This window comes from Nannospalax galili, unplaced genomic scaffold, assembly GCF_000622305.1.
Source record: "Nannospalax galili isolate Female #2095 unplaced genomic scaffold, S.galili_v1.0 scaffold91, whole genome shotgun sequence".
Taxonomy (NCBI): domain Eukaryota; kingdom Metazoa; phylum Chordata; class Mammalia; order Rodentia; family Spalacidae; genus Nannospalax; species Nannospalax galili.
In genome coordinates, this window is record NW_008332583.1 from 514465 (window position 1) to 541154 (window position 26690).

The 26690-nt window shown below is 41.9% G+C and overlaps 1 protein-coding gene across 2 annotated transcripts in view; it reads right to left on the reverse strand.

The window, feature by feature from the left end:
* The window catches only part of Synpr (synaptoporin), a 371499-nt gene that overhangs the window by 136287 nt on the left and 208522 nt on the right, over positions 1–26690 (reverse strand). For both annotated transcript variants that reach the window (XM_008827500.3, XM_008827501.3), the window contains one exon: positions 14738–14862. In XM_008827500.3, coding sequence (XP_008825722.1) covers positions 14738–14862 — 125 coding nt within the window. The remainder of the gene's footprint in view (positions 1–14737; positions 14863–26690) is intronic.

The window sequence follows — 26690 nt, forward strand, 5'->3', positions numbered from 1 at the left end:
GGATCCCCTGGGACTGGAGTTACGGACAGTTGTTAGCTGCCATGTGAGTGCTGGGATTCGAACCCAGGTCTTCTGCAAGAACAACCAGTGCTCTTTAACTGCTGAGCCAACTCTCCAGCCCCTCTTTTTTCAACATTTGACTTATTAGTTTTATTTTATGTGTATGAGTATAAAGCCTGCATGTAGGTAAGTGCACCTGTGTTATGCAATACCCGTGGAAATCAGAAGAGGGCATCGGATCCCCTAGAACTGCCACAGTTACAGTAACTGGATTTGTTAGCTGCCATGTGGGTGCTGGGATTCGAACCCAGGTCTTCTGCAAGAACATTCAGTGTTCTTAACTGCTGAGCCATCTCTCCAGCCCCAAGGGATCTGAAGTCTTTACAATGCCAGCATTTAATGACTGTGGTGAAGACGAACACCATGATGTAAATTAATTTGATCTATGTATTCTCAAAAACTTACCTCATGCTGTGTAATTATTAATTTGTTAATCTAGGCAATTTGTTATAGATGTTTATGTCATTACTAAAGACTAACAGGGCCTTAATTCTAATTATCTGTAGTATAACTCTTCATGATGACCATACTGGGTAAGGATTTCAGAGACATTAAGTGCAAATTCCTACTTAATAGATGGCTTGTTGTGAGTCCTAGATGGGCAATGTAACTTCTCCGCATCTCAATTTCATTAATGTCAAGCTGTTCTTTAAAAGGATGTACCATGAAAAAAAAGAGCTTACTTCTTCTTCACTCCTAAGTCTCATATTGCCAAGTGCAGTGTCAAAAAAACAAAGACACTTGTAACTTTTAACAAAAAAAGCATTAATTTGTAATACAATACTTATAGAACTGGTTTGCATAAAGAGGAAGTGTGAAATGATTAGGTGATTATCTCTTAGAAGTCATGCTGAAGAGGGCTCTGATGCCCCACTTCATCCATCATGAGCATTGGTCAAACCATCTTTCAGCAGGTTTTGGTTCACAGCAAAGTGCAGAGAAATGTACAGAGATTTCCCATTTCTCCCTTTCATATCCATAGCCTCCTCCAGAGTCAGCACCCTCCACTGCAGTGGTGCCTCTGTTACAACCAATGAACCTGTATTCAGGTATCATTCTTATCCAGAGTCCGTAGCCCATGTTAGGGTTCATTCTTGGCTTTATATAATCTGTCAGCTTGGACAAATACATGCTATGATATAGGTTCACTGTTATGGTGCCACACATCCTATTTTCAACTGCCTTAAAAAGTCCTTTGTGGAACTGGGAAGGTGACTGAGTCAGCAAAGCATTCACTGCACAAGTGTGAAGAGCCCATGCACAAAAAGGCTGGGTAGTTCCCATGCTGGGGAGGCAGTCAGGCAGGTCCGTGGGGCCCACTGGCCAGTCAGCCTAACCTAATGGGTGAACTCCAGGCCAATGAGAAACCCTGTCTTAAAATAAGGTGGATGGCACTGGAGGAGGACAACTGGGGTTGTCCTCTGGCCTCTGTGGTGTGCACACACCAAGAACACACATAGTTCTTGGTTTACTTGATCCTTACTTACTTGGCTCACCCACTCTCAGTCTCTGGAAAATGATCTGTTTATTGTCACTATAGTTTTGCTAATAGGAATTCTAGGATAGAAAAAAGCTGCTACTGTTTGTGATAAAGGTGTTTTAAATTTGGGGGGATTTATTTTAATGAGTGTTTTGCCTGCATGTATGTAAGTGTACTCATGTCATACAATGCCCCTAGAGGCCAGAAGAGGGTGGCAGATCCTTTGGAACTGGAGTTATGGACTGTTGTTAGCCACTATGTACGATGGGTCCTCTGTAAGAGCAGCCAGTGCTCTTAGCCACTGAACCAGCTCTCCAGCCCCAGGAAGATATTTTAAAATGTAGTAATAAGCAACAGAAACGCGTTTTGGATGATAAAATGCAAAATGGCAGGAGAAATGGTAGAAAATGAAATTCCTTCCAGGTGTAGTGAAATAAAACATGTATGTAGAGATGTTATAATTCATAGCCAATTTCTAAAGATGTCAAAAGCTCATCAAATACAGGTTAGAAGAATCCTTGGCTGTGGACTTGGAGGAGCAGCTCTCTACGCTCTCTACTTCTGATAAGTCAGTGCTAAGCCTGAGGGACATTATAAGGAACGATCCTTCGCTGCAATCACAGGGGCTTGGGTTTCCTGATTAATGTCTGGGAATCTCTCATCTCAACTCTTGCTTCTCTCCACAATCTACCCCATGACCAGGGCAAAGAGAAAATGCCACAGCCGTAACACTTGCAAAACACTTGATTTTAGAATACCCTTCATTTGTCTAACTCCTTAATGCTCAGCCTCTGACAGTTGCCACTTTAGTACAGAATCTTTCTAAATGAAACATACCAAATTCTACCAACTGTATCAGACACAGCTCATTTATTTCCATCTCTAGCCAGTTGCAAAAAAGACTAATCATTTCAGCTCCGGCCCAGAGTTGTTTTCCCTTCATAATTTATTCCTAGACTCAGGAAACCAACCAGAAAATAAACACCAGTAATCCCGAGTCCCAAGGAACACAGTGTCCCTGAGAACTGTTCCCTGAGCCCTCCTGGCATGACTCACTGCCTGTTGCAGAGAGTAGGCTATAAATTGGAAGGAAGGAGTCTTTGCATTCTAGAACTTGTCAGCTGACGGATGGCTCCATTCAACACATGGGTAAACAGAGTGGTCTTTGAATACGTTAGGTGAATTAAATTCACATGTTCGAAGCTTGGTTTTGACAGGGTATGACGGCACGTGCCTTTAATCCCAGCACTTCAGAGGCATAGGCAGGTGGATCTTTGTAAAATCAAGTCCAGATTGGTCTATACAGCAAGTTCCAGGTGAGCCAGGGTGACATAGTAAAGCCCTGTCTCAAAACCAACCAATCAACCAACCAATGACAAAACCCCCCAGACAAACACAAAAACCCACCTTGCTCTTGTCCTTATTAGCCGTGTGACTTTGGGGAAGGCATTCAACCTCCATGAGCCTCATTTTCCTACCCTACAAGCAGAGTTCAGAGTGACAACCTCGGAAGGGCAATTGTTAGTACAAATGGTTATCATATGTGTTATCACTTTACACATTTCCTGATATGTAACAAAATTATCCATAATATCTATGGATGATATTGGTGATGAAGGTAATTTATCATTACTCCATGTTGTTTGAAAGGAATTTGGTGTGGCAGCAAACACTTTCACAGAGACACCTATGTAGGTAAGAATATGGATACAGATTTCTGAGTTGGGCATACATAGCTGTGTGACTTCAAATAAAGTTTGTCTAATCTATGAAAGGGGAGTAAAAATAAACTGGTTCTGACCCTGTTACAGTATTCTTGTGACAATCAAGTCATAATGATCACATGCACACATGCATAAAATAAAAGGATTCACTTATCCTTCTTTCTGACTTCCCTTGGCCCAGGGAAAAAGGCAACTAGACTTCAGTCTTTGCCAAGGGACATGACCAAAATCTCACGGTGGAGGGAGGGAAGGGAAATTGCTATTGTTTGCCCATGATTGCTACACTTAAATTGCCATTTGATTTCCTGTCAAACTTATGTGTTTTTTCATTTTAAGAATAATATATGCTATGATAAATGATTTTGGAATAATAAAAGATCGAAATGTCCATTTTCTTATTCACAATACTTCTCTGTTTGTTTTGTCATTTAATCATGATGAATAAGGCATTTGTGTGAAGTGCAAACTAAATTTTTTAAGTTCACCAATATTAACACACAAAAATAGGAGGCTTTGGCAAGGGAAGCTGTACCACATTCACCACATTCTCATTAAGTAAGCAATCCTCCATTTTTCGTATGTTTAGAATCACCTAGGGGCTTATTAAAATGCCTGTCCGACCTCACTCATAGTGATACTGCTCAGGTGAATCTGCTGTGGGATGGTGGTGTCCCCATTTTTAGCAGGCATTGGGGGAACACACTGCAGGGAGGGAGGCCCTGAGCCCCACACTGAGAATAAGTCTTACGTCCAGGAATTCTGAATTCCCACAGTGGATTCTGGAAGGGGAATTAGGGATGTGAATCCTATTCCCCCGTGGTTTGAGATTACCCAGACTCTATGCCTTTATAACTCAGTTCTGGCTGCTGTGCATCTCAAAAGCCATCAGCTTGAACATTGCCTCCTTTTCCTTTGGCCCAGCAGCACCTGGCAAAAGCAATTCATTCTGTCACAGGTGGATTGGGGTCAGAGAAGAAGGGAACACAGGTCCCTACCATTCAGTTGACACAAGCTTGACCTCATAAAGTATACTGTGTGCCCTCCAGCCACCTGCTGGAGGGGACATAAAGTCTAACATCTTTCTTTCCAGAAGAGAAGGAAGCAGAGAGTTAGTTTAATGAGACCACGGAACAGGCATGAAATACTTTCAAGGACATGATACAATGTACACACACATGCGTGATGGCACCTGCTTCTGCTAGTCCTTAGGCCTTGTAGCTAACTTCCTTTGTCATTTTCTAAGCACCTCAAAGGCCACCCCTTCTCTCCTATTCTAGAAACAATAAAGTTGTAAGGAGGAAGTAGGCCGTAGTTTTGCAACTTTGAACAGAGCCATGTTTGTATTCTTGCAGTGTTCAGGGCTCCCCCCAGGTCCTCGGGCTCTCCCCACTGCATTCCCTACATTGCTCTGCAGTCACACACCGTGAGAGGGAACCACATACAGGACTTGCTCAGCACACACTGATTTAATCTCTGCCACTTGTCACCTCCCTGTGGAAGAGCAACAGGAACAGCAGCCTTGATTATATAACTTATCTTTGTCTCCAGTAAGTGCTCCAGTTGTGATTTTTTAAAAGCCGGTTCAGAATTTACCTAAATAGGGCAAGCATCAGAGTGCGTCCTATGAGCTAGAAAGGAGGAAACATTAAGCATTTTGCTGGATTTATGGATTTCCTTCTGCCCTTTCTTATGCAGTGGCAGTTGGGGAAACTATCAGGGTTGCTGGTTAAGGTCAAATTTTACTATTCTGGATTAGAGGTAAGTCATCCACTTCTCACTGTGTAGACAAGGAAACTGAGGTTTAGATAAGGACTCTGTGCTGGTTGTCCCCTGCTTGTTCTGTACCCTCGTTGTCCTACTGGCACCCCAGGGTCCTCTTACTGATTGGCTTCCGAAGAGGTCAACCAGTGGGAAGCTCCAGTGGGCGCAAAGCCAAGGCTGGGGAATTCTCTTGCTGAGTGCTTTCAGAGCATCCCTAGAAATGCTGTGTTTTCCTTGTACCTCTTCTGTCTTGGAGTCTCCTGTTCCTATAATACCAGTTTCTGCTAGACAGGCCCCATCCTATGTAAGCTACAGAACTGTTGCCACTTTACATGCTTCTGGCCCGGGGTTCACTAAGCTTTGTTTTGAAAAGGCCAGATGCTAAACACTCTAGGCTTTATAGGCCAAGAGGCAAAATTGAGGATATTTGCTGGATATTTAGAGGGTGTCTTAGTTTCATATCCACAATCAGGAAACAAAGAGGGATTAATTCTAGTGCTCAGTTCACTTCCTCCATTTGTAAGGTCCAGGATCCTCAGCCCAGGCAATGGAGCTACTTACTATGGACAGATCCTCCCACATCAAAAACCTAATCAAGATAACCCCTAGCAGTGTTTCTCAGAGGCTAATCTTAATCTAGATAATCCCTCACAGGTATGCCTCGAGGCTCACCACCTAGGTGATTCTAGATCCTGTACAACTGACAACACTAACCATTATACAGAAACATTTAAAATGTAATCATTTAAAAATACAAAACCATTCTTAGCTTGTCCCTTACTGATGGAGGTGGTGAGTCATCTGGATTTGACTCACAAGCCTCACTTTGGCAAGCCGGACAGACTCTACTCTCAGGGGTGGTAGTAACTTCCACAGCCGCTAGTTAGTTTCTGGATGTCTTAAGATTCCCCACTCTGATTATTAGGATTATGAATCTGAAATGTTTTCCACAGAATCACGTGTTGAAAACTTGGTGCCTACCTCATGGCACTATTTTGGGAAGAGTCGGTTCCTAGCTGGAGGAAGTTAGTCATTGGGGGCTCACCTTTGAAGCTTATTTCTGGTGCCAATGCCTTCCTATCTCTCCACTTCTTAGCTATCATAAGGTGAGCAGCCTCCTCCTCCACATACTCCTGTTACCATGATGTCCTCGGGCTCAAAGGAATGGAGCCAGCTGACAAACTGATCTGTCTGAAGCCGTGAGCCAAAACAAGTAATACCCTCTTCAAGTTGTTCTCTTGAGCAAGTTAGTCACGGTTATAGAAAGCTATCCAACATACTGATAAACTCTCCAGCACACTGATTACCTCATCCCTGCCACTTAGCTCCCTATATTGACTTTTTCAAAACTGAGCCACCTGGAGTGAGTTCTTTTTCCAGAATGAACTCTAACTAGTGAAGGTTGAACACCATAACCCACGAAGTATATGATTTTCTACTTCATAAATTTCTCAGTGCTTTCTGGTCTTCAGAAATGCATTCACAAACATCTCAATGGGACTGTGTGCATTCATCATTTATGACAAGCAGTTGACTGTCTGCCTGTGTTTGCAGGACTCTAGTTAATGCTGTTAGCCAGGGCTGAAAACATAGTGGCCCAGGAGGAGTCCACAAACCAGTATCAAGAATAAGAAACTTATAATATTAAAATCAGTCCCCACGTGGACCAAATACTACACAACCTCACTGGCAAAAGCAATGGTAAGTTCTGACCATCTGTAGACACAAATTGTTATCAGAATTGGGATATGGAAGGTGATGCAGAGCCATGGGACATACCAAGCCTCACCCCCTCTATGTGCTCATCTCTGGTGACTGCAGTATGGGCCTCACTGTTCTCCTTGACTCCATCTCTACATCACCATCTGTTACGCTGTCTACTCCCACAGCCAGCTCCACACGCTGCATAGCTCCTGTGCTCACAATCTCCAGTGACATCATTTCAATAGGGTAGAGTCTAAATGCTCACTACCAACTCTGCCTCCTTCGTCAGCCCCATCTCTTGTCATTCTTCCAATTCAGCAAACATTTGCTCCCTTGCTTGTTCTCCCAACATCCAAAACCAGACCTCTGCCCTGGTGCTTCATTTCCCCCCCGCACTGTATTCTTCAGACATCTTTGAGGTACTCCCTTAGATATTTCAGGTCTGCATCTGCAAATCAAGTCCAACCAACTCATCTAAAATGACAGGACTTCTCCCTTGATCCCTTAACCTTAATTTCCTCTCTTATTTTTATCAACGTCTGAGGAACTTGCTGTTTCATCCAGTCTTCCTCAGGGACCGTCCATGCTGCTTCTCTGCTTAGCACATCCTTTCCACTCTTGGGGACTGCTTTAAATGGCTCCTTCACAGGAGGCCCTTCTGTGTTCTGTAAAAGTACCTGTCCCTTGCTTGCCCTGCTCAATCCACACCAACACTTACTTTAAAATCTCTGTATAATGGTTATTTTCTTCATGCAACTATAAAAGTATATTATATATCTATATGCATACACATTACATTTCTTCATTTTTCATCCTCATTGGAAATGTAAATTTTATGAGGAAGGGGACCATGACTACTTTACCAACTAACACATGCCAAGTACACATATAATCATGGCCTTAGATACTACAGGAGCTCAATAAATATGCATTGACAGAATGAATAGATGGCAAAGATGGGTTAATCACAAATCTAGCCAAATGACTGAAGAGTCTCACCACGGTGTTGAAGGCTGTTGGGTGCCCACCCAGATCTCCTTGATTAAATGTTTCACTATGTCTATACAAAACAACGACCTTCTAGTGCCAGCGTTCACAGTCTTTAACTAGAGGCTTTCTTCAGCTACAGCAAGGGCTTTAATACTTGCAGGACCCGCTTTTGACTAGTGACCAGCAGAAGTGATTGGATCATTACTGGAGCTTCATCTCCTGTCTGATGTAATTCCTACTGAGATACGTTGTCTAAAGCTTCCCAGGGTCTCAGGTCCCCCATTACCCATGGTGGAACTTGTGCCTTTATTGGCTTTCTTTTTTCCCGTGTCTCCTGGTCTCAGCTCAATGATCCTCTGCCAAGAAAACTACTCGCACTCAGATTCTCACTATGTTTGGGAGAAAATCCAAATTAAGACATCCATCTAATTCCCCGCCACTCTCCTTCCCAAGAAGCATTGCAACAATTCCAGTTCAGTAGCTATATAAGTTGGGAGCGAGGGCAGTGGGATAGGGATATAGACTGATTTGACATTCACTAACTTTTTCTTATTTAACCTCTTCCACACTATCAGCCATTGTGCACATTGGTATCATTTTAGTAATTGCTACAAATATTTGCTTATTCTCTACAAATGATGGTTCCTCTCATCATTCAAAACAGTCTGTCTTTCTTGTTCTAGGTCTCTAGCCGAACCCCAGAGCCAAGTCCTTGTGTAACAACAGCAATGATATAATTTAGGATATACTTGATGCATCCTAATCTACTCTACATCCCACTCTTAACTTGTATGATCTAATTGAATGGCCACTATCAAACTGTGAAGAAAATGCTACTGTTATTTCCTTTTCTCAGTGAGCGAGCTGAAGGCCAGGTTATGGGGCCCTGCATGCTTCACAGCTCAACTTTTAGAGCAGGAGCTTATGACTTACTTACCCACCAGATGGCAGAACTTATATTTGAAGCCAGGGGTTTGGCTGGCTTTGCCTTTGGCCCTTGGGCCTCACAACTTCCAGATCTCCTAAACTCTGTGCCATAAGGCACTAGATTTCATCATGCACAAAATTCAGTAAAAGGCACAACATTAAAATGAGATACTGTAGCTATGAGGTTTTTGAAGTTTTATCCAGAGTGAAAATATTTGGTAATGAGAAACCATAAAAAAAAAAAAAAGCTTAAATGTAATTGGAAACACAGCATTTTGTGAACACAAGATGTAAAATATTGCAGCTCTAACATTTTTATTTCTCCCAAATTGGCTTTATAGTAGGGAGAGAGAAAAAAGGTTTATCTGCCCTGTTCTGGGTGTGACTATGAGGGAGAAGTGCTCCTCTGCCCTGCTCTGCCCCAGCAGGGTGGCACGGCTATAACATTGCTGCAGAAGGCCGGATCCCTCAGCTTTCATGGGGTGCACTTGCACTGGTTGAAATGTTCCGAAGAGGAGTGGGGAAACCTCAGAGCAAGTGGCTAGACTCATATGGATGGAAGAATTCCTGTCTAACCAGGGCTGGCTGTGCTGCCCTGTGCTTGCATCATTAGTATGGATGATCCATCCTTCAGTTCTCTGTTTGCAGGATCTTAAGGGTTAGCCAAACTTCCCAAAGACATGATAATGTAGATCAGAGCACTCCAATCTGTCTGGGAGGGTTGCATGAGAAAAAAAAATTAAACCTAATAATAATACCTCCTAAAGCAAGTTAAACAAACACTAGAGCGTTAAAAACAAGTTAATCTGAGACAGTTAAATACATAGTTCTTTATGTTCACATGTATGCAGAGCGGTGAGGAAGCCCTCATTCTGGGCGAACTAGAATGTAAGTAAGGATCATTCGTTGCTTCAAGGATCATTTTGCTAATTATCTGCGTTTTTAGCTCTGTAGTTAATTCTCAATTATGCTTACTTGTTTGTGAAAGAGAAAATAATACCCTAGAAGAAAACTTATTGAATGCCAGGTCTTGTTTTGACCATTGCGCACACGTCTCATTTAATACCTGCAGTAACACTATGAAACAGGTGCTATTGTCTCTGTCCAACAGATAAAGAATACAAATGAGAGGTAATTTTCTCAACATTACTCATCTAACAAGCAGTACAGTGAGAACTGCAGCTCAGGTACTCTGTTTCTAGAGTCCAGGCTACATTGTGTGGCTTCAGTACCTAACAATGTAAAATGTTATGAAAGAATTATTCTAGGAAATCTGCCAAGTGTAGACAAAGAAAAACATATATTCAATTTACTCATAAGCTTCTCATCTAGAAACACTTTAATATTTCAATCAATGGCCTTAATATAGGTATACGGTTTACTTTTTGTAGTTTGGCACCCCGTGAGAAAGGCTGTGCTTTATCAGCTAATTTGGAGAGTGATTGGGAAGACTGACCTACATGTGGACTATCTCTTGTATAAATTCCATTTTGGAGGTCCCATCAGACACCTTCAGAATCTGAGTAATCATCTACTTTTCGGGTAAATTGAAACTGAGATTGAAGAACCTCTTGCTATGACCGTCATTTGAGAAAGATTTACCATTTCCACCACAGATGGAGAAATCCAACTGTGGCTTCAGATATGAGACCAGAACTGAAATCTGCAAGAGGAAAGTACTGATGTCAACTGAGCTGTTTCAATATTATTGTTGCTTTGGGTGAGCAATAGGTGATTTAGAGTGAGAAGAACTAGAAATCTACTGGACCGATTCATCAACTAATCAATGAATCCAGCTATCCATCTATTTTCTTTAATATTGATAACTACTCCAAGCAATCCAGTACCTTCAGTTAAACTTCTTAGACTCACATTGCAAAGGTTTAAATATAAAGTGTTCCCCATAGGCTTATATTTCAAATGCTTGTTCCCTAGCTAGTGGGGCCTTTAGAAGGTAAGGCATGGCATTGAGAGATAACTCAATAGGGATTAGCCTTTGAAAGTTCTACCTTTGCTCAGGGTGCCTTTGCTTCCTGGTCACCTGTGCTGTGAAGGAGTCTCTGCCATCTGTACCCACCACCATGACTCTACCATTCCTTCCCTACCATGATGAACCAACAGAAACCTTTCCTCCCATAAGTTGTTTCTTCCAGGCATTTTGTCACAGTAACACCGAAGTTTCTAATACAGAGACTCTGAGATCAAGATTTGAGTGCAAATTATTTTTGGAGGCATTACCTCTTAAACCACAAAAGGGCAGTGGCACAGTGGGCTAGGAGAGATGATAAAGAAGGCTGTGCTGGTGATCGGGTTCCATCAGGAGTGGAGCTATCTTGCTGGGCAGGGCTGTACGGGGGCTATACTCAGACATATGGTCGGCCATGGTGAAGGGACAGGACAAATATGTGACCATAGCAGTATCTACTCCAGCCAGAATGAAAACAAGCGAGAAGCATTGCTTATACATTGTCTTGTGCTTTGTGCTGGAAGCACCTCACACATCTTTAAATACTATTTAAGAAAATTATTCTAATGGTTTCCTACCAATTCAGTCTGTGAATGTTCTAATATTTATAAATTATTTCTGTCTTGGGTTTTGTTTTCCTACAGTCCACTAAATGCCTAATCCTGACCCCTTTTATGGCTCATTTATGTGTTATTGCAAACTGATGGTATTCCTTTAGATGGTATTCTTCAAATATATTAAGTACCTTAAAATGAGAAATCCTACTTTACACTTCGGTATATAAAGGAAGTGCTAAAAGTATGAAGTCCAGAACTCTACTCCTTCCACTCACCAAGCAAATTTCACACCGCAGTAATACATTACAGGAGATGAGAAAACAGTGACACATCTCTTGCTCATTTTAAGCACAAGTTAAAAGGAAGGTCAGGCGACAGATGTTTTAATTCTCTAGTAAATTGACATATTGCTGAATAGCAATTCTTTCTGCTATGAGAAAAAATGGGCACATATTGTGATGTAGAGGAGGTACACATTTTGATACATTTACTAGAAACAGCACTGAGAGCTTTGTAAGTTATCTAGAACTTTCTAATTGACATTATCTTACAACCTGAAACCCTGTCTGATAACCAGTTAAGTAGCCCCTTTGATCTGTCATTTAAAAGCATCTATTTTGTTTCAATGACTTTGCATTTGAGTTTGCCTCTTCCTTAAGTTTGTTATAAACCAAACAGGTAAAAGCTGCTGAATGCTCTTATTTTATTTTTAGGATTTCTATGACCAAATCATTGGCAGTGGTTTATGAAGTCTTACATATGCATTCATAATGATGTATAAATTCTTGCTTATTATTGAGAACTTCAACAGGATAAGGGCATGGCATTTTACAGTATCTAAATGTAGGACTGAAATTGCAACCCAAGTAAAACTGAGCTACATTGGAATGATGCACACATCTCATAGATGGATGTTACTGGGACAGGGGCACAAAGTGTTTCTGTGGGAGGAGATCAGCAGTGCATGCTGTGAGGAATCTGTAACCAGAGCGGCAAGAGTTTCTTTGCCTTGAATGAGGCCTTGTAAATTGTTCCTAGGAGACCTGGGGTCAGCAGGAGGTATTTCAGAGGCTATACAGCATAGGTTGGGTTGTATATGACAGGGAGGGAGTAGAAGAGGACTGTGTGGGTGCTTTAACTTCCTTTCCCCCAATTCAGTGTTTTCAGTGACTTTTTAAAGTGTTTTACATATGCGTTCCTGAACAAGGTGATGTTTGAAAGAAAAGTTCTGGGGGAGAAAGCAATGGCTGTCTATCTGTGTTTCAGAACTCCAGTGAAAACCTTTCACATGAAGGAGCCGCTGTATGTGAAATGGCAACAAATATTTTTACCCTCTTTCTCTGAATGCCCTTCTTTGGGCCAACTGCATGAGTTTGCCGTCTACTGTTTGCTTGAAGAGTTTTCCCAGCATGTCTCATGGGGTGACAGGAAATGAATGCTTTGCTCTCCTTTCCACTCCATCTCAGTTACTAATTTCTCATTCATTTTGCTTAGTTACTCTCCTCCAGTTTGAGGGAGAGATTGGGAGTCCAGTGTGCCAATAACGACATGTTTACTGGGCTCTTCTAATCTAAATAACTGACCTTGAGGTTACTTACTCATACTAGTTCTTGGTAAGATCACTACAGAGGCAATCCAGACCCTATGAGTTCAGGAATGATGCCATTAAGCACCCTAGTCCTTCTGCCTGGCCATTGGCAATTCTTAGCTTTTATTTTAGATTCCAGATCGTGCATGTTGATCAGTGAACAGACATTGGCTTGGACTTTCTCTTTCGGAAAGCAAGGGGTTCATGCAGAACTTTCCAAAGTGTCGACACCTTCACACCCATTTCCACCAGCTAAGCACAAATGTTAGCAGCAGATCCCAGGGAGATCGTGTTTAACGTTTCTGTGCTTTGCACTTGGAGGCTACTTGAACAGGGGCATTTGCAAAAGCAGTCAGTCCTGCTCTCTTAACATCTGGTCAGAATACTGGTACATCACTTCGTTAGGACTCATCAACTATGAAGCGAGGTGCTTTTGTTTTAGACTAGGAAATGTTTACTAGATATACAAGAGATACATTTCACAATGTGCAAACCCTCTGAGATAATTGGTGGGAAATAAGTTCTGTGAGGCATGTATTTGGGAAACAGTCTCTTGGTGATTCAAAATGTGCTTTAGAAAGATGAAGTGCTAAGAAGTATTTCTTCAATTTTTTCATTTTACTTTTAAGTTCTTTCTCTCTCCCTCCTCTTTTTTCCTTCCACTTTCTTTTCTTTTGGTGACAATCTTCTAGGGGTCCATGAAAATATTTTTGAAAAATGCTGTGTTTACCTATTTGCAGAAAGGAGGTGATTTATACATTCTCTGTAATTATAGAGGCAGCACGGGGCTGGGTAGAAGGTGATATTAAAATGAAATGAACAAGAAAGCATATTGATAACATATAAAACACTGTTGAAAGTTACTCTAAAAATCCACTGGGTTAATTGATGTCACTTATTTGGGAGTTTTACAAGAATAAACCATTTTAAAGTGGAATTAAGTTAGTCTGTGCTGGGTATATGGATCAGAGCCATAGGATGTGAGATTTGGGACAAGCTCTGCTGGGCATTCAGTCATCAGTTTATAGACATGGCACAGACCTAGGAAAGGCATATCTTTTATATTGAATTCATGAATAGGTTGAGAGGATTCTATTAATTTAAGTATGGCTATAGATATATGAATTATTTTTCAAAGAATTTGAGCCCATATTCAATTCAAATCCATATGGGCTCAAACTCTACCTCTGCCTCTCAGTAGCAGAGAGAATATGGGGGGAACAAACCCAGCCTCCAAGGCATAACTGATGACTGTAATGGACCCCCCTCAAAGGGCGCTGAGATGAGTTAGTGAGGCTGAACAGGTACACATCTAAGAAACATGTCTGGTTCATGGAAATATTATTAAAGATTAATAGCACTGTGGCTGGAGAGATGGCTCAGCAGTTAAGAACACTGACTGCTCTTGCAGAGGACCCGGGTTTGATTTCCAGCACCCACATGGTGGCTACGAACCATCCTGAACTCCAGTTCCAGGGGAATCCGAAGCCCTCTTCTGACCTCTGCAGCATTGCGTGACATGGGTGCACTCACATACAGGCAGGCAACACACTCATACACATAAAGTAAAAATAAGAAATAAAATATTAAAAAAAGATTAATAGCATTAAACAACACTATCAGTCAGAATTCCATAGTAAATATAAAATTATAGGTGGCATGCGAATCTTGACAGACTGAGAAACCTTTAAAAAGTCAGAGAGAGAAATTGGATAGCAAGAACAAAATTGTATAACTGGAGTCTCTGTGTTTATAGTGTGCCATATTGGGAGGACTTGATTTTTGGAGGAAAGTCAATTCTGGCTTGAAGGTATAGCTAGTATGGGGTGGTGGGTAGAAACTATTTCAGCATTATGTGGCTTTGAACAGAATCTTTTCTTTTCAGAAGCCTCTGGAAGCCCACCTTTTCCCCACCAGAAACCACAAAAGGAAGAAAGCCTCCCGCTTGTGGGGCTGAGGAGCACAGATCTCCATCCTTACCTGAATGGGTAGGCAAACCCTATGTCAATGCTGAGGTTACTTTCTGTTTTGTTGACACAGTCCACACTTAGCCTCAGGCCTCCGGAGTAGCCACCGCATGTTGCAAATGCAAAGATTGCAAAAAGCTATGGAGAACAAAGAAAGAAAAGAAGCAGCTATTAGAACGATGAATAATAAAATCATAATTAGGAGCTCGGTGTCTGGGGGAAGGAGCAGTGGCCTTCTGAAGGACAGCATTCCACCTTCCTCAGCTGGAGAATGAACTCTAGAATGACAGAGGGCTGGGAGGGAACGCTAAGGAACAGTCCAGTGGATTAGAGAAATGTCACTTGGACAAGGACAGCATGGCTGTGTTAGACTGTGTAAAGAATTGGCATGCCAAGCTGGAGAGATGGCTCAGTGGTTATGAGCATGGGCTGCTCTTGCAGAAGACCTGGGTTTGAATCCCAGCACCCACTTGACACAAACAACCTTCTATAACTCCAGTTCCTGGGGATCCAACACCCTCTTCTGTCCTCTGCGGGCATTGCACAACACAGGTGCACTTACATACATGCAGACAGTACACTCATACACATAAATTTAAAATAAATAAATTTTAAAATCTTTTTAAAAGAGCTGGTATGCCTCAGAGGGGTTAAGAAGCAATTTCATAGTCAAAGACCTGGAAGGTAATGTGTGTATTGCCCATGGGTAACTCCTTGACCTCTGTTTACGTGGGTGTATTTTTTTTTAATAAACATGATTTTTCTTTTGGATAATGTAGATTATTTTTTAAAGACCTGACAGGAGAAATCTAGAGCTAGAGAGCCAAAGAATGGATCACGAAGAGGTTCCTGTTCTGAGCATTAGATCTCAGTATGCTTCAGCCTCAAGCCCCATACTTGGTTACGTCTCCATGCTGGCTCCTGTCTCTAGGTCAACTATTCAAAGATTCAATGGTCACAAGTTAATGTCATGCTCTTTCCTGGGGGAAAATATAAATCTGTGGGTTGAAGCACCAAAAATAAAAACAGAACTCAGAGAAGTCTTCTAGAAAGAAGAAATGTCAGGAAGGCAAGGGCAGCCTAACATGAGAAATAAGTAAATGCCAGACTTTGTTCCTTCAGAGTTTGTCTAAATTTAAAAGAATTTCCTGCTCATGTCCAAAGAAAGGCAATTAAGTGCACTTAACACTAGCCCACACGGAAATATCCGAATTTATTTTGATTTTGGAATTCAACGTCTTGCAGTAGCTCCCCCTCCCCCCCACCCCCAGTAGGTACACTAGTTCACCCTGTATGGTGAGAATTATGTGTGGGCTAAATATGCGGACCCCGGCACATGATGTTGGGAATATTACCTAATTTCATTGCCTTGGTTTCCTCCATTGGTAATAACTCTTTGAGCCATTTTGCTATTTGTGATAGAAGAAAATGATTGCTGTGGAGAAGGCTGCTGGCATTAGCCTGGTATCTGTCCAAAAGGTTTAGAAGGTCGATGAGTATCATCTGTAACACCGCCAGCCTAACCATTGGTGGAAGACACCCTAAGAATTGCTTCACTCCATTACGTATTTAACATTTATAGGGAACAGTGAATGACAACAATTATAAAACTCCCACAATGTAAACAATGTTTGATGTGTGTGTGTGTGTGTGTGTGTGTGTGTGTGTGTGTGTGTCTCTTTCTAATGCCCATGCTTAAATCTAATGTGTCTATTCTCCCTTATAAACTTGCTAACTTTGATTTACTGCAGCTGGTTTTGAAATGCTTTTCAGTGTAGTCAAGGGTCCCGCTTTACCTGAATGGAGGTCTGTAAGGAAGAAGGGAATTTGTGGCAGTATGGGCTGTGTATCCCCAGCAATCATGACAATACCTCCATGGGAAACTCATGCCTTTAGCCTTACAGAGTTGCTCACATCAGCACTTTTCTCCTGATCCCTTTCAGCAAAGTCACTGTATACTTCTTTTTAAACATTTTCATTTATTATTTTAATTATTTTACGTGTCTGAGTGTATTGCCTGCATGTACGTAAGTGCACCTGTGTCATGCAATGCCCATGAAGGTCAGAAAAGTGCATCAGGATTCCCCGGAACTAGAGTTATGGATGGTTGTTAGCTGCCATGTGGGTGCTGGGTACCAGACCCTGGTCTTCTGTAAGAGAGCTAGTGCTCTTAACTGCTGAGCCATTTATCCAGCTCCCGTTGTATACATCTGTGGGGTTTTCTGTTTTGTTTCAGGGGGATTTGGGAGGAGCAGTAGTACTGGGGATGGAACCTAGGGCCTTGCACATGTTAGGCAAGCAGTGTAGCCTGAGCTATACAACCACAGTCCACATGGCATATATTATATATACAACTGTATTCTTTCCTTGTAGCCTGCATTCTGTCCTGGAATCCTCACTCCCCCTAGGTTATGCATACCTTAAGATTCTCCATGGGGTTAAAGGTGTAGCTTTGTGATGTTGTGTAGTTAGCATATACAAGGGATTGGGTTTGAAAAAAAAAATGCTAATTGTTCAATTCTCATATCTATATTCCATCCTATGATAGTGGATTTCCTAGTCCCTTGTACCAGGTACCAAGCTGGGGTTTTGAATGAGCCTTCTCCCCCAATAAAGATGGGAATAATGGATTTCAAAGCACCATGGAGAGAGCCCCTTTCTTTCCTCAAGTTTCTCCATCAGTTACACACCTAATGTATATCTCTTAAGGGTGTGTGTGTCTGTGTGTGTGTGCGTGTATGTGTAAAGATTAATATCCTGGTCTGGAGACGTGGCTCACTGGTTAAGAGTACTGACTGCTCTTGCAGAGGACCTGGATTCAATTCCCAGCACCCACATGGTGGCTAACAACCATCTGTAACTCCGGTTCCAGAGTATCCAACACCCTCTTCTGACCTCTTTGGGCACTGCATGACACAGGTATACCTACCTACATGCAGGCAATATACTCATACACATAAAATAAAAATAATACATAAAATATTAAAAATAGATTCGTATCTCTATATTAAACATGTGGCAGGATAGTATAACCATGTCAGCTGCATTTAAAAATCCCTTGGGGCATTAAAGTATAGTTGAATGGCATAAAAACATATTTTGTTAATTTCTACACTTAATAACTATAAAGAAATGGGCCTGGCTTATTATTTATAATAAAATACTTTAGATACAGTAAAATATTATTGCCATTATGTAATGAATTTAATCTGCGATAACTATGTACTAGCTAGTTCAAAACGCTAGATGAATGGTAAGGAGGCATTAGATTATTAAGACCGCACACATCATTACTTTTCTTCTGAGCTTTGAGAACACAAGACATTGTACTCCAGTTAAATTTAAAGCCTATAGCCCTCTAGTTAAGTTTCTTCTTCCCTACCATCCTCACTGATTAAAGAAAAATCACACTGCATGACTGACACCAAATTCACATGTGCGTGGTGGGGATTAAACAGAGGATGTCTGTACAGCACTAGGAGAGTCAGAGCCTGCCGAGTAAAGAACTTATTACAGGGTTGGCTGATTCCATATTTGGGAGAGTGAAAGCAACTCCTTTGAAGTCTGTCTGCTACGGGTCTGGTCTTGTAATTAGAAAACATCAAGAGACAGTGAAGACGGGGCTGGAGGCTCTTGAGGATGGGAGGGGTGAAAGGCTCCGGTATTCTAGAGAAATGTACACTGGGAAGAAGGTGGGGAAGCCCTCTGCTGGCCCTCCTTCCAGTGCTCCACTGGGGTACCTCACCCTAGGTGGCAGAGTATAGCAGACTTGAGCTTGAACCCAAGTCCTAGCTAGGTGACCTGGATCACATCATTCCACTTCTATAAACCTCATTACCCCTTAGCCAGGACTAAGTCATGGACTCATTCAGTAGGTATTTAATGGAATACTTACTATACATCAGCTATTTGGGGTATAAAAAGGTACAGATGTCAGGGAAAAGGTGGTTCCTGCCCGTCGCCCAACTGTACAAATAAAATACAAATTATGGCACATTTTTGGAGAAGAAGCTAAGACAGAAAGTTATGTCAGAGAAACACATTTCAACCAACATCTGAATAAGAGGGAGTGTGGCAAAACGTAAGGGAGAGAAGTTTTCCAGTAGAAGAAACAGCTGCGGTGACCTACGAGGGCAAGCTTGATACATGAAGAAGGCAGACAAAGGCCATTGCATCAGTTTGATGGTGAAAAGTTGAGCATCACAGCATTATCTTGCAGAACTGCTGTGTATATGAAGGCATCAGGCTCTCAGCTCTCAGTGAGTGTTCAAATACATTTTCATCTCTCTGAGCCTTCTTCCTATGATAGTCTTTGCTACTCACCCTACACCATGAGAGAAGCTGAGACTGGAGAGGAAACTTTGCTTCCCTCAACTCAGGCAGCAGAAGAGTTGAGGTGAGGGTCCTGGTGTCTAGACTCTTAAGACAGCGTTTCACTTAGGTCCAAGTTTGAGGAAGAGCAATGCGTTTGCCATGCGAGTGAAGCTGATAGTCACGTGGTTCAGTCTTCTTTGCCCGGAAATGAATCATGAGGACTTTGATGACTGGAGGGTCTATGTAACTCCTAAGTCTCTCACAGACTCATACCTGAAAGCTTACCACCAAAGAACAGGCGCTTTATCCCTTCTCTTCCTGCCCTTATCCCTTCCTTCCTCGTTTAGGGATGGAATGAAGGATGGGATGGATAAAGGAATTTAGGAGAAGGACCTTGGAGGTCATCAGTAGGAGACAGGGCCTTCCTCAGCTTGATACCTGATGCTGAGAATCTATTAATATTAGCAAGGGGAAGGTTTGCTTGCCTTGCAGATGCTCTTATGAAACAAATGACATTTCATAATACAGACAATATCCTTCTCTGGGAGATGGACTAACTTTTGTATACCTAAGAAGGAATGAAAACTGGGAATGGGTCCTGGATGGTAAAGGAGAAAGCAAATCCTGAGGAGATGGGGGCAGGGAGTGAAAAGAGGTACACTGGCATACCTTTCTAGACAACTGAAGGTATGACTTGGGACAAAAGTCCATTTACCCATCTAAGCAGAATGATAAAACTCCATGTTCCTGTCGTCCTTCAACCTCCAGTTCTCAGAGCAGAAATCTAATTCACCAGCACATTCCACAACAATCAGTGTCATGACTACTGGCCTAATCATTCACCTCCTTTGAGTTCAGGAGACTGAAATAAGTCTCCTGCCATGAATTCTAATTCACTTCTGTCTGGGATGATCTATGGCTCTGTTCTTAATAACAAAAAAAAAACTTTTACTTTCAAAATGAACAGAATTAGCCAACAGAAAGAACCTTTGTATTGTAGCCCAATAGAAATACATTCAAAAGAAGAACAGAAGCCTTGTTCTGCGTTCTCTGGCTTAATAAGTACCCATAAACCATAAGCCATGGCAGGAGTGGCCTTGTTACACAGTCACTGACACCAAAGTCTTTCCCTTGGAAAGAAGGCAAACAGCTCTTTCCTGGGAATGAACTGAATCTAACAAAGAATGTCATTGAAAGATGCTATTAACCCTCCTGGTTAAGTTGAAAGCCACAGCTGAAAGCAATAGTTTGGAGGAGGACAGGAAACAAGGCAGATTAATGGCTTGTAGAGAGTCTGCAGTAAAACTAGGGAGGGGACATCTCCCCAAGCCTAATATACAACCGGGGCATGGAGGATGCTTTAGAAAAAAACAGGTGGAAGTAAGGAGAATGATGGGACAGGGACAGGGACAGGGAAATGGGATGACGCCCATATCACCAACAGTCTGCGTGGACTGACAACTAGATCTCCCAGCCATGAGGCTGTGATTTACAGAGTGACAAGTTCCATGTGCAGACATTTCCACTACATTCAATTCCCAGCTACTGTCACAATGCCTGAACTTGGAAGGGTGAAGAGATGTGCGTAACAGAGGTACTCGGACATACCACCATCTCCAAGGGGCTCCCTGAGATCGGAAACTCCACTCAGCTTGGGCTTATGTCCAATGATAGGATTATTTATTCTTTCATTCATTTATTTACTCAATTAGTCATCACTTAATTGAGCCAGTTTACAGCAGAAACTGCTGCTAACCTTGCGTGTATGTGTTGTGTGTGTGTGTGTGTGTGTGTGTGTGTGTATGTTGTATGCATGTGGGGAGGGCAATGCACTTGTGGATAAGGGTGCACGTGTGGTACATATCAGTACATTTAGGCTGGGCAGTTGGTACAACTGGAGCTGAGACTGTACAATAGGAAGTAGGGACTGACTCTGATCAAGAGGTGGGCAGAAGTATGTTAGGTACCAGCTCAGGTGCGCTCTAAGAATTATGGCTCCTGTGCCCTCTCTAGCCTCATCTCTTTACTGGGACACACTCCATGTGCTTTCATGCTATGGTGGTAGAGCTGGTGGTGGTACTTGCAACAGAGGGCCGAAGGTCTACAAAACCAAATAAAAGCAACCGTGAAGAAGTCTGGGTCTTACTAGGCAACTAAGTCTTCTTTCTTTGGTCTTTTTGAAACAGAGTCTCCCTGTAGCCCCAGCTGGCCTGGAACTGGCTATGTAGACCAGGATGACCTTGATCTTGCAGAGATTCACTTGTCTCTGCCTCCTGAGTTGCTAGGATTAAAGGCAGCCACCACGCCCGGCTCAGGGACTAAGTGTTAAATTGGGGAGAAGGGTGGCTAAATGGCTCCAATGTGCAAGGCCTCTCTGGTAGCCTTATAAACTGTGGGTTGGAGGTGGCTGGAAGATGAGAATAAGACTTGCTTCTCCAGATACCATGCAAACCCTTTGCCAACAGGACTGTGCCTTAGGTATTTCCTCATTGTGCCAAAAGATGACGGGCAGCCAATAAGTTTTATCAGGTGAAGGCTGATGACAGTGATGATCCTGAAATACCCACCAGCGGGGCTGAGGGAATGGCTTGCTGTAAAAACCGTGTAAACAGCTTGCCCTGAAAGTGTGAGGACCTGAGTTTGGACCCTAGAACAAACATAAAAACTGGGTGCAGTGGTGGGTGCTTGTAATCCCAGTGGTGGTGATATGGGAGGCAGAAGCAGGCAGAGCACTGGAAGGTTGCAAGTCAGCTAGACCAGCCTTTCTGGCAAAGTTCCAAAATGAGGGAGACTGTCACAAGCAAAAACGGAAGATGCCAAGGACAAACACCCAAGATTGTCTTGTGACCTCCATACTGTGCACCTGCATCCACACATGCCCCCCAACATGTAAGTACACACACACACACACACGCACACACACGCACACCTGCAAACAATACCCACATTTGACCCAGCTACCAGTTTCTTTAGTAAATATGTTATTTACTGTGGCTTATGCAATCTACTCCACAGCCCTGTGAAATAGAAACCTCACCCCTCATCTGAGAGGTGGCCAAACTGCACAACCAAAGTCCCATTGATTGTTGGTAAGTGAAACAGCCATGGTTTCAATTCAGATCTGCATTTTTCTAAAGCTCATGGTTTTTTCTTCTCAACTTTTCCAAAGGTGTGACAGGGTCTCACTTGAAGCAAGCTATGGAAAGAGTCGTGTAGAAATAGCAACTTGCTTATTTGGAAAGAGTTGTGTAGAAACAGCAACAAGCATAGCACACACACGCACACCTGCAAACAATACCCACATTTGACCCAGCTACCAGTTTCTTTAGTAAATATGTTATTTACTGTGGCTTATGCAATCTACTCCACAGCCCTGTGAAATAGAAACCTCACCCCTCATCTGAGAGGTGGCCAAACTGCACAACCAAAGTCCCATTGATTGTTGGTAAGTGAAACAGCCATGGTTTCAATTCAGATCTGCATTTTTCTAAAGCTCATGGTTTTTTCTTCTCAACTTTTCCAAAGGTGTGACAGGGTCTCACTTGAAGCAAGCTATGGAAAGAGTCGTGTAGAAATAGCAACTTGCTTATTTGGAAAGAGTTGTGTAGAAACAGCAACAAGCATAGTGGGCTTGCTTAATGCAGGCTTGCTCCAGCACATGAAGGTTGAGAAGGCTGTGTATGGGCTAAATGTGTTTCTGTAGGACAAAGCCAAATGCAGACCCAGCATCCAGTCTTCCCTCTGCAGCATCACAGCCCCTCTGGGGGAAGGGACTGGAGCCTCATTGCTGTGAGTAGATGATGTCAATTACACCTGACAAGTCCCTCCTCTTAATTGCCAGCTTCCCACAGCCGGGGGTGTCAGCTTTTCTTTCTTACTTTCAGGCAGCTCAATCTTTCCACAGATACAGGATCAAGAGCCCCAAACCCTCCCCGTCCTCCCCCTCTGAAGGGCTCTTCTTTTTGTGATTTTTCTTGGGCTGATGAGCCATTTGTCCCCACTACCTATCAAGAACATTTCTGGGAACACAGCTGTTTGCAGAGCTGGTTGCTTCAATACTAGCCTTGAAAAAATGAGAAGCACAATGTACAGGGGTTTTGCCAATACAAAATGAGCTTGGAACTCTCCATGACTTCTTTCACCAGAGGCCCCCAGTAGACAGATGACACCCCTAAGCTTTCCCTTCCATTTTGACTGAGTTTTGACCAATACATCTGTCTTTCCATTTTTCTTTTTCTGATAATTGAGTTTTTCTCATATTGAGCAAGAGTCTTACCAGTAATCAGTATATGTTTAGTGCACACACATAACATATTTTGATCTGGAAGGCTTTTGTGAACAATACTATAAAGCCTCAAATTGAAACTTTAAAAATAATAACTACAAGTTGGCCCCTGATAGAAAGTAGGATTGTATTTAATTTAAGGACATTGAAAACTACTGTTAAAGTTATTTCTCCCCCACGGGGCTTGGTAGATGGCTTTGTCTATAAAGTGCTTGCCTTGCAAGCATGAGGACATGAGTTCAATTCTCAGAAGCCTGTCCCACAATAAAAGCTGGACATGGTGATGCGACTTGTAACCCCAGCTCTGGGGAGGTGAAAACAGGCAGCTCGCTGGAGTTTACTGGCTCACCAGCTTAGCCTACTTAGCCAGTTCTAGGTCAGTGAGAGACCCTGTCTGAAGAAAAGGTGGACATCACCTAAATAATACCACCCAAGATTGTTCCCTGGCCTTCACACACATGTGCATCTGCACACATACACGTATACACATGAGCGCACACTCACATCACTCTCCCGTCATAGAGCTCTATGTTTTCCTTCTCTGCTGTACGTAACTCTTTGTGTTCTTGGATGGCCCTGATACATTGTCCACACTACATTCCATTTAATGCCTCAAAAATGTATAATGTACCCTTCTAGCTTTTAGAACTCACGTGTGATTTTCCTAGGCAAAAGCGATCTTACACAATTGGCTCTTAACATGATCAACCGGCCCTTATAGCAGGGGAACTCCAATTCACTTACATGGCAAAAGAAGCTTCTGCTTTTATTTCCTTAAGCCTCCAGCCCTGGACTAGCTCACTAACCAAAGCATTTGGCTGTAGGTTACAGAAGGCCTTACCCATGACATAAATGAGTAAGAGTTTGTTTTCAATATACATCATGGTCCAGAGCAAAGAGGTTATGAGTATTGATGATGTCAGGATAACATCCCTATGTCAATCATGTTTTTTTACTCTGTGGTCTCCAAATGGGAGCTGTGTCCATGGACAAGTTTAGCCTCATGGGAGACTAGAAAATGAGTCATACTCAGCTTTCCCGAGTTCTGTAGGGGTGGTCCATCCGATGAATTGGGAATGATATTGACTTAGTGGGGCTCTGCTATTCATAGGAACCGATGAGAGAAAGGTACAGAAGTAAATCAAGTATCCAAGTTATGTCAGAAAGCAAGTCAGCATGGCCACACCCACTCAGCATCTGGTTATGTTCTTCTCCCTAGATAGTGACGTCAGGGTCCTGTGCCTATAGATAGTGCCATCAGGGTCCTGTGCTCATGTGCAGTGGGCTGAGTTTAACTCAGGCCCACAGACTGAAATTTCAGTTTGCACTTGATTTTTATATTCCTACATAAAATTAACAAAAAATTAAAAAATATCATATGGTTGAAGTAATAAAATAATTTAGCAATTTACTTCATGCTTATGAAAATTGAGATGTTCAGACAATGGTTATAAAGTTTGAATAGTGATATAGAAAATGAAAAAAGTATTCATAATCTTTGAAGCAAAAATTAAAAAGTAAACTGTCAGATATAACAAAAATGTGACATTTTGTATAAGATAATATATAAATACATATATTCATTGTCACAGACATTGAACAGATCTGAAAAGAGAGTACTTAATGATTCTCAGCTGTCATTACTGGGAGATGGAATTACGAATCTGCGTCTCTGTTTTTAATTATTTTTGTATTATTTTAATTTCTTTGAATAAGCATTTATACCTTTCATTGCTAAGAACTGATTTTTTTAGAATTGCAAATTTATACATCCTCTAAGTAATCTGAGCAAAGTATACTCAGACTTGTCATTAGGCAACTGTGCTTTTAACTTTCATTAAGATTAAAATTATAAAGTCAAAGAAACTAAAGCCCTTTTGTAATTATCTTAATAACTTTCAAAATATTTATATAGAGAGAGACTTTCAGTGGAAGAAAATTTTTATCTGTTTATTTAATAAAATATTTTGTCAAAGTCACTCTTTTAAATCAAGGTAAATATAATCAAATACAGAACACATGGCTCAAATGTAGCACCAATCATTAGTTAAAAAGTACAGCTTGGTTTTCATTGCTTAACTAAGACAATTATAAATGAATCAACTTCAGCTCTCCCAAGATCATAAGATATAATACCGACATACTATAATATATAAAGATCCTAATCTGGTACACCTGTGATCCCAGAACTTAGGAGGTAAAAGCAGGAGCTCAAGGCTAGCCTTGGCTACAAAAGACTTTGTCTCATAAACAAACAAACAAATAAATAAGAATGACATGATTAAAAAGTCAGAAGATTTTACTTTAGAGCTGACAATATTCCTCTGACAAGTGACTAGACAGAACTTTGTAAATAATGTCTTTTTCTTAAGTTTATGATGTGGCGTCCTTGACTTTTGTTACTATGGCTTGAGAACTGTTTCAATCTTCCTCCAAAGATTCACGAGTTGGAGACTTGGTCCTCAATGTGGCGATAGCAGGAAAGGATGGAACCTTTAAGAGGTAGAGTCTATTGGGAGATGATTGGGTCAAGGGGTGCACAGACCTTAGAAGAGATTCCAGTAGTTACAGTGACATGCTGGTTAGTTCCTATATAGGTGTTGGATAAGTGAGAAGGACTGACCCCCACCGCCTGGTTTCCTATCTTGCTGTGCAAACTCTTCCTCTTCTATGTACTCCTGCCATGATGCCATCTGTGATGGGAAGTAGGGGCTGTCTCACAGCCTGTTTGGACTTACAGTCTCCTAAACTGTGAAATGAGATTCTTTTCTTTATGACGTTCTAGCCTTAGGTATGTTGTTATAGCAGCAGAAAACAGACTAGTATAAGTATGTAAGTATATCTTAGTGTGCTAAAGAAAACAGTAGGTGATAGAAATGTCAGCTACATACTTCTGTTTGAAAGGAAAATGAGCAAAATAAACTCATGGTGAACAGCCATTATGCCTTAATGATGTGCGTTTGAATCTGTCAACAGCAAGTGTTCCCTGCCGGAAGCCCTGTCTTCCTCAAAGCTTTAAAACACAGAAGGTAAGTCACAACAACCTTCAGCTCCCTGCTCCCTTGAGTTTGTAGATCAAGCCCCAGATACCCATGTCCTGTATTCTCTGGACAGCAAACAAAATCCCACCTAGGATTCAGGCCTGGTTGGATTCAGAGTAGTTAGCATGCCTTCTTCATATTTAAATATTTCATCAGCTAGAGTCATACTTACACCCATAAGGCAATTTTGAATACCACTGGGTTATTTTGGAAAGAAAAAAGAAATTGATCCGCATCAATTGACTGCATCCAATTAACATCTTTCACTAGTCAGGAAGAGTCATTAAATACAGACGTTATTCTCAGCCCCTTCCTCCTCTTCCTTC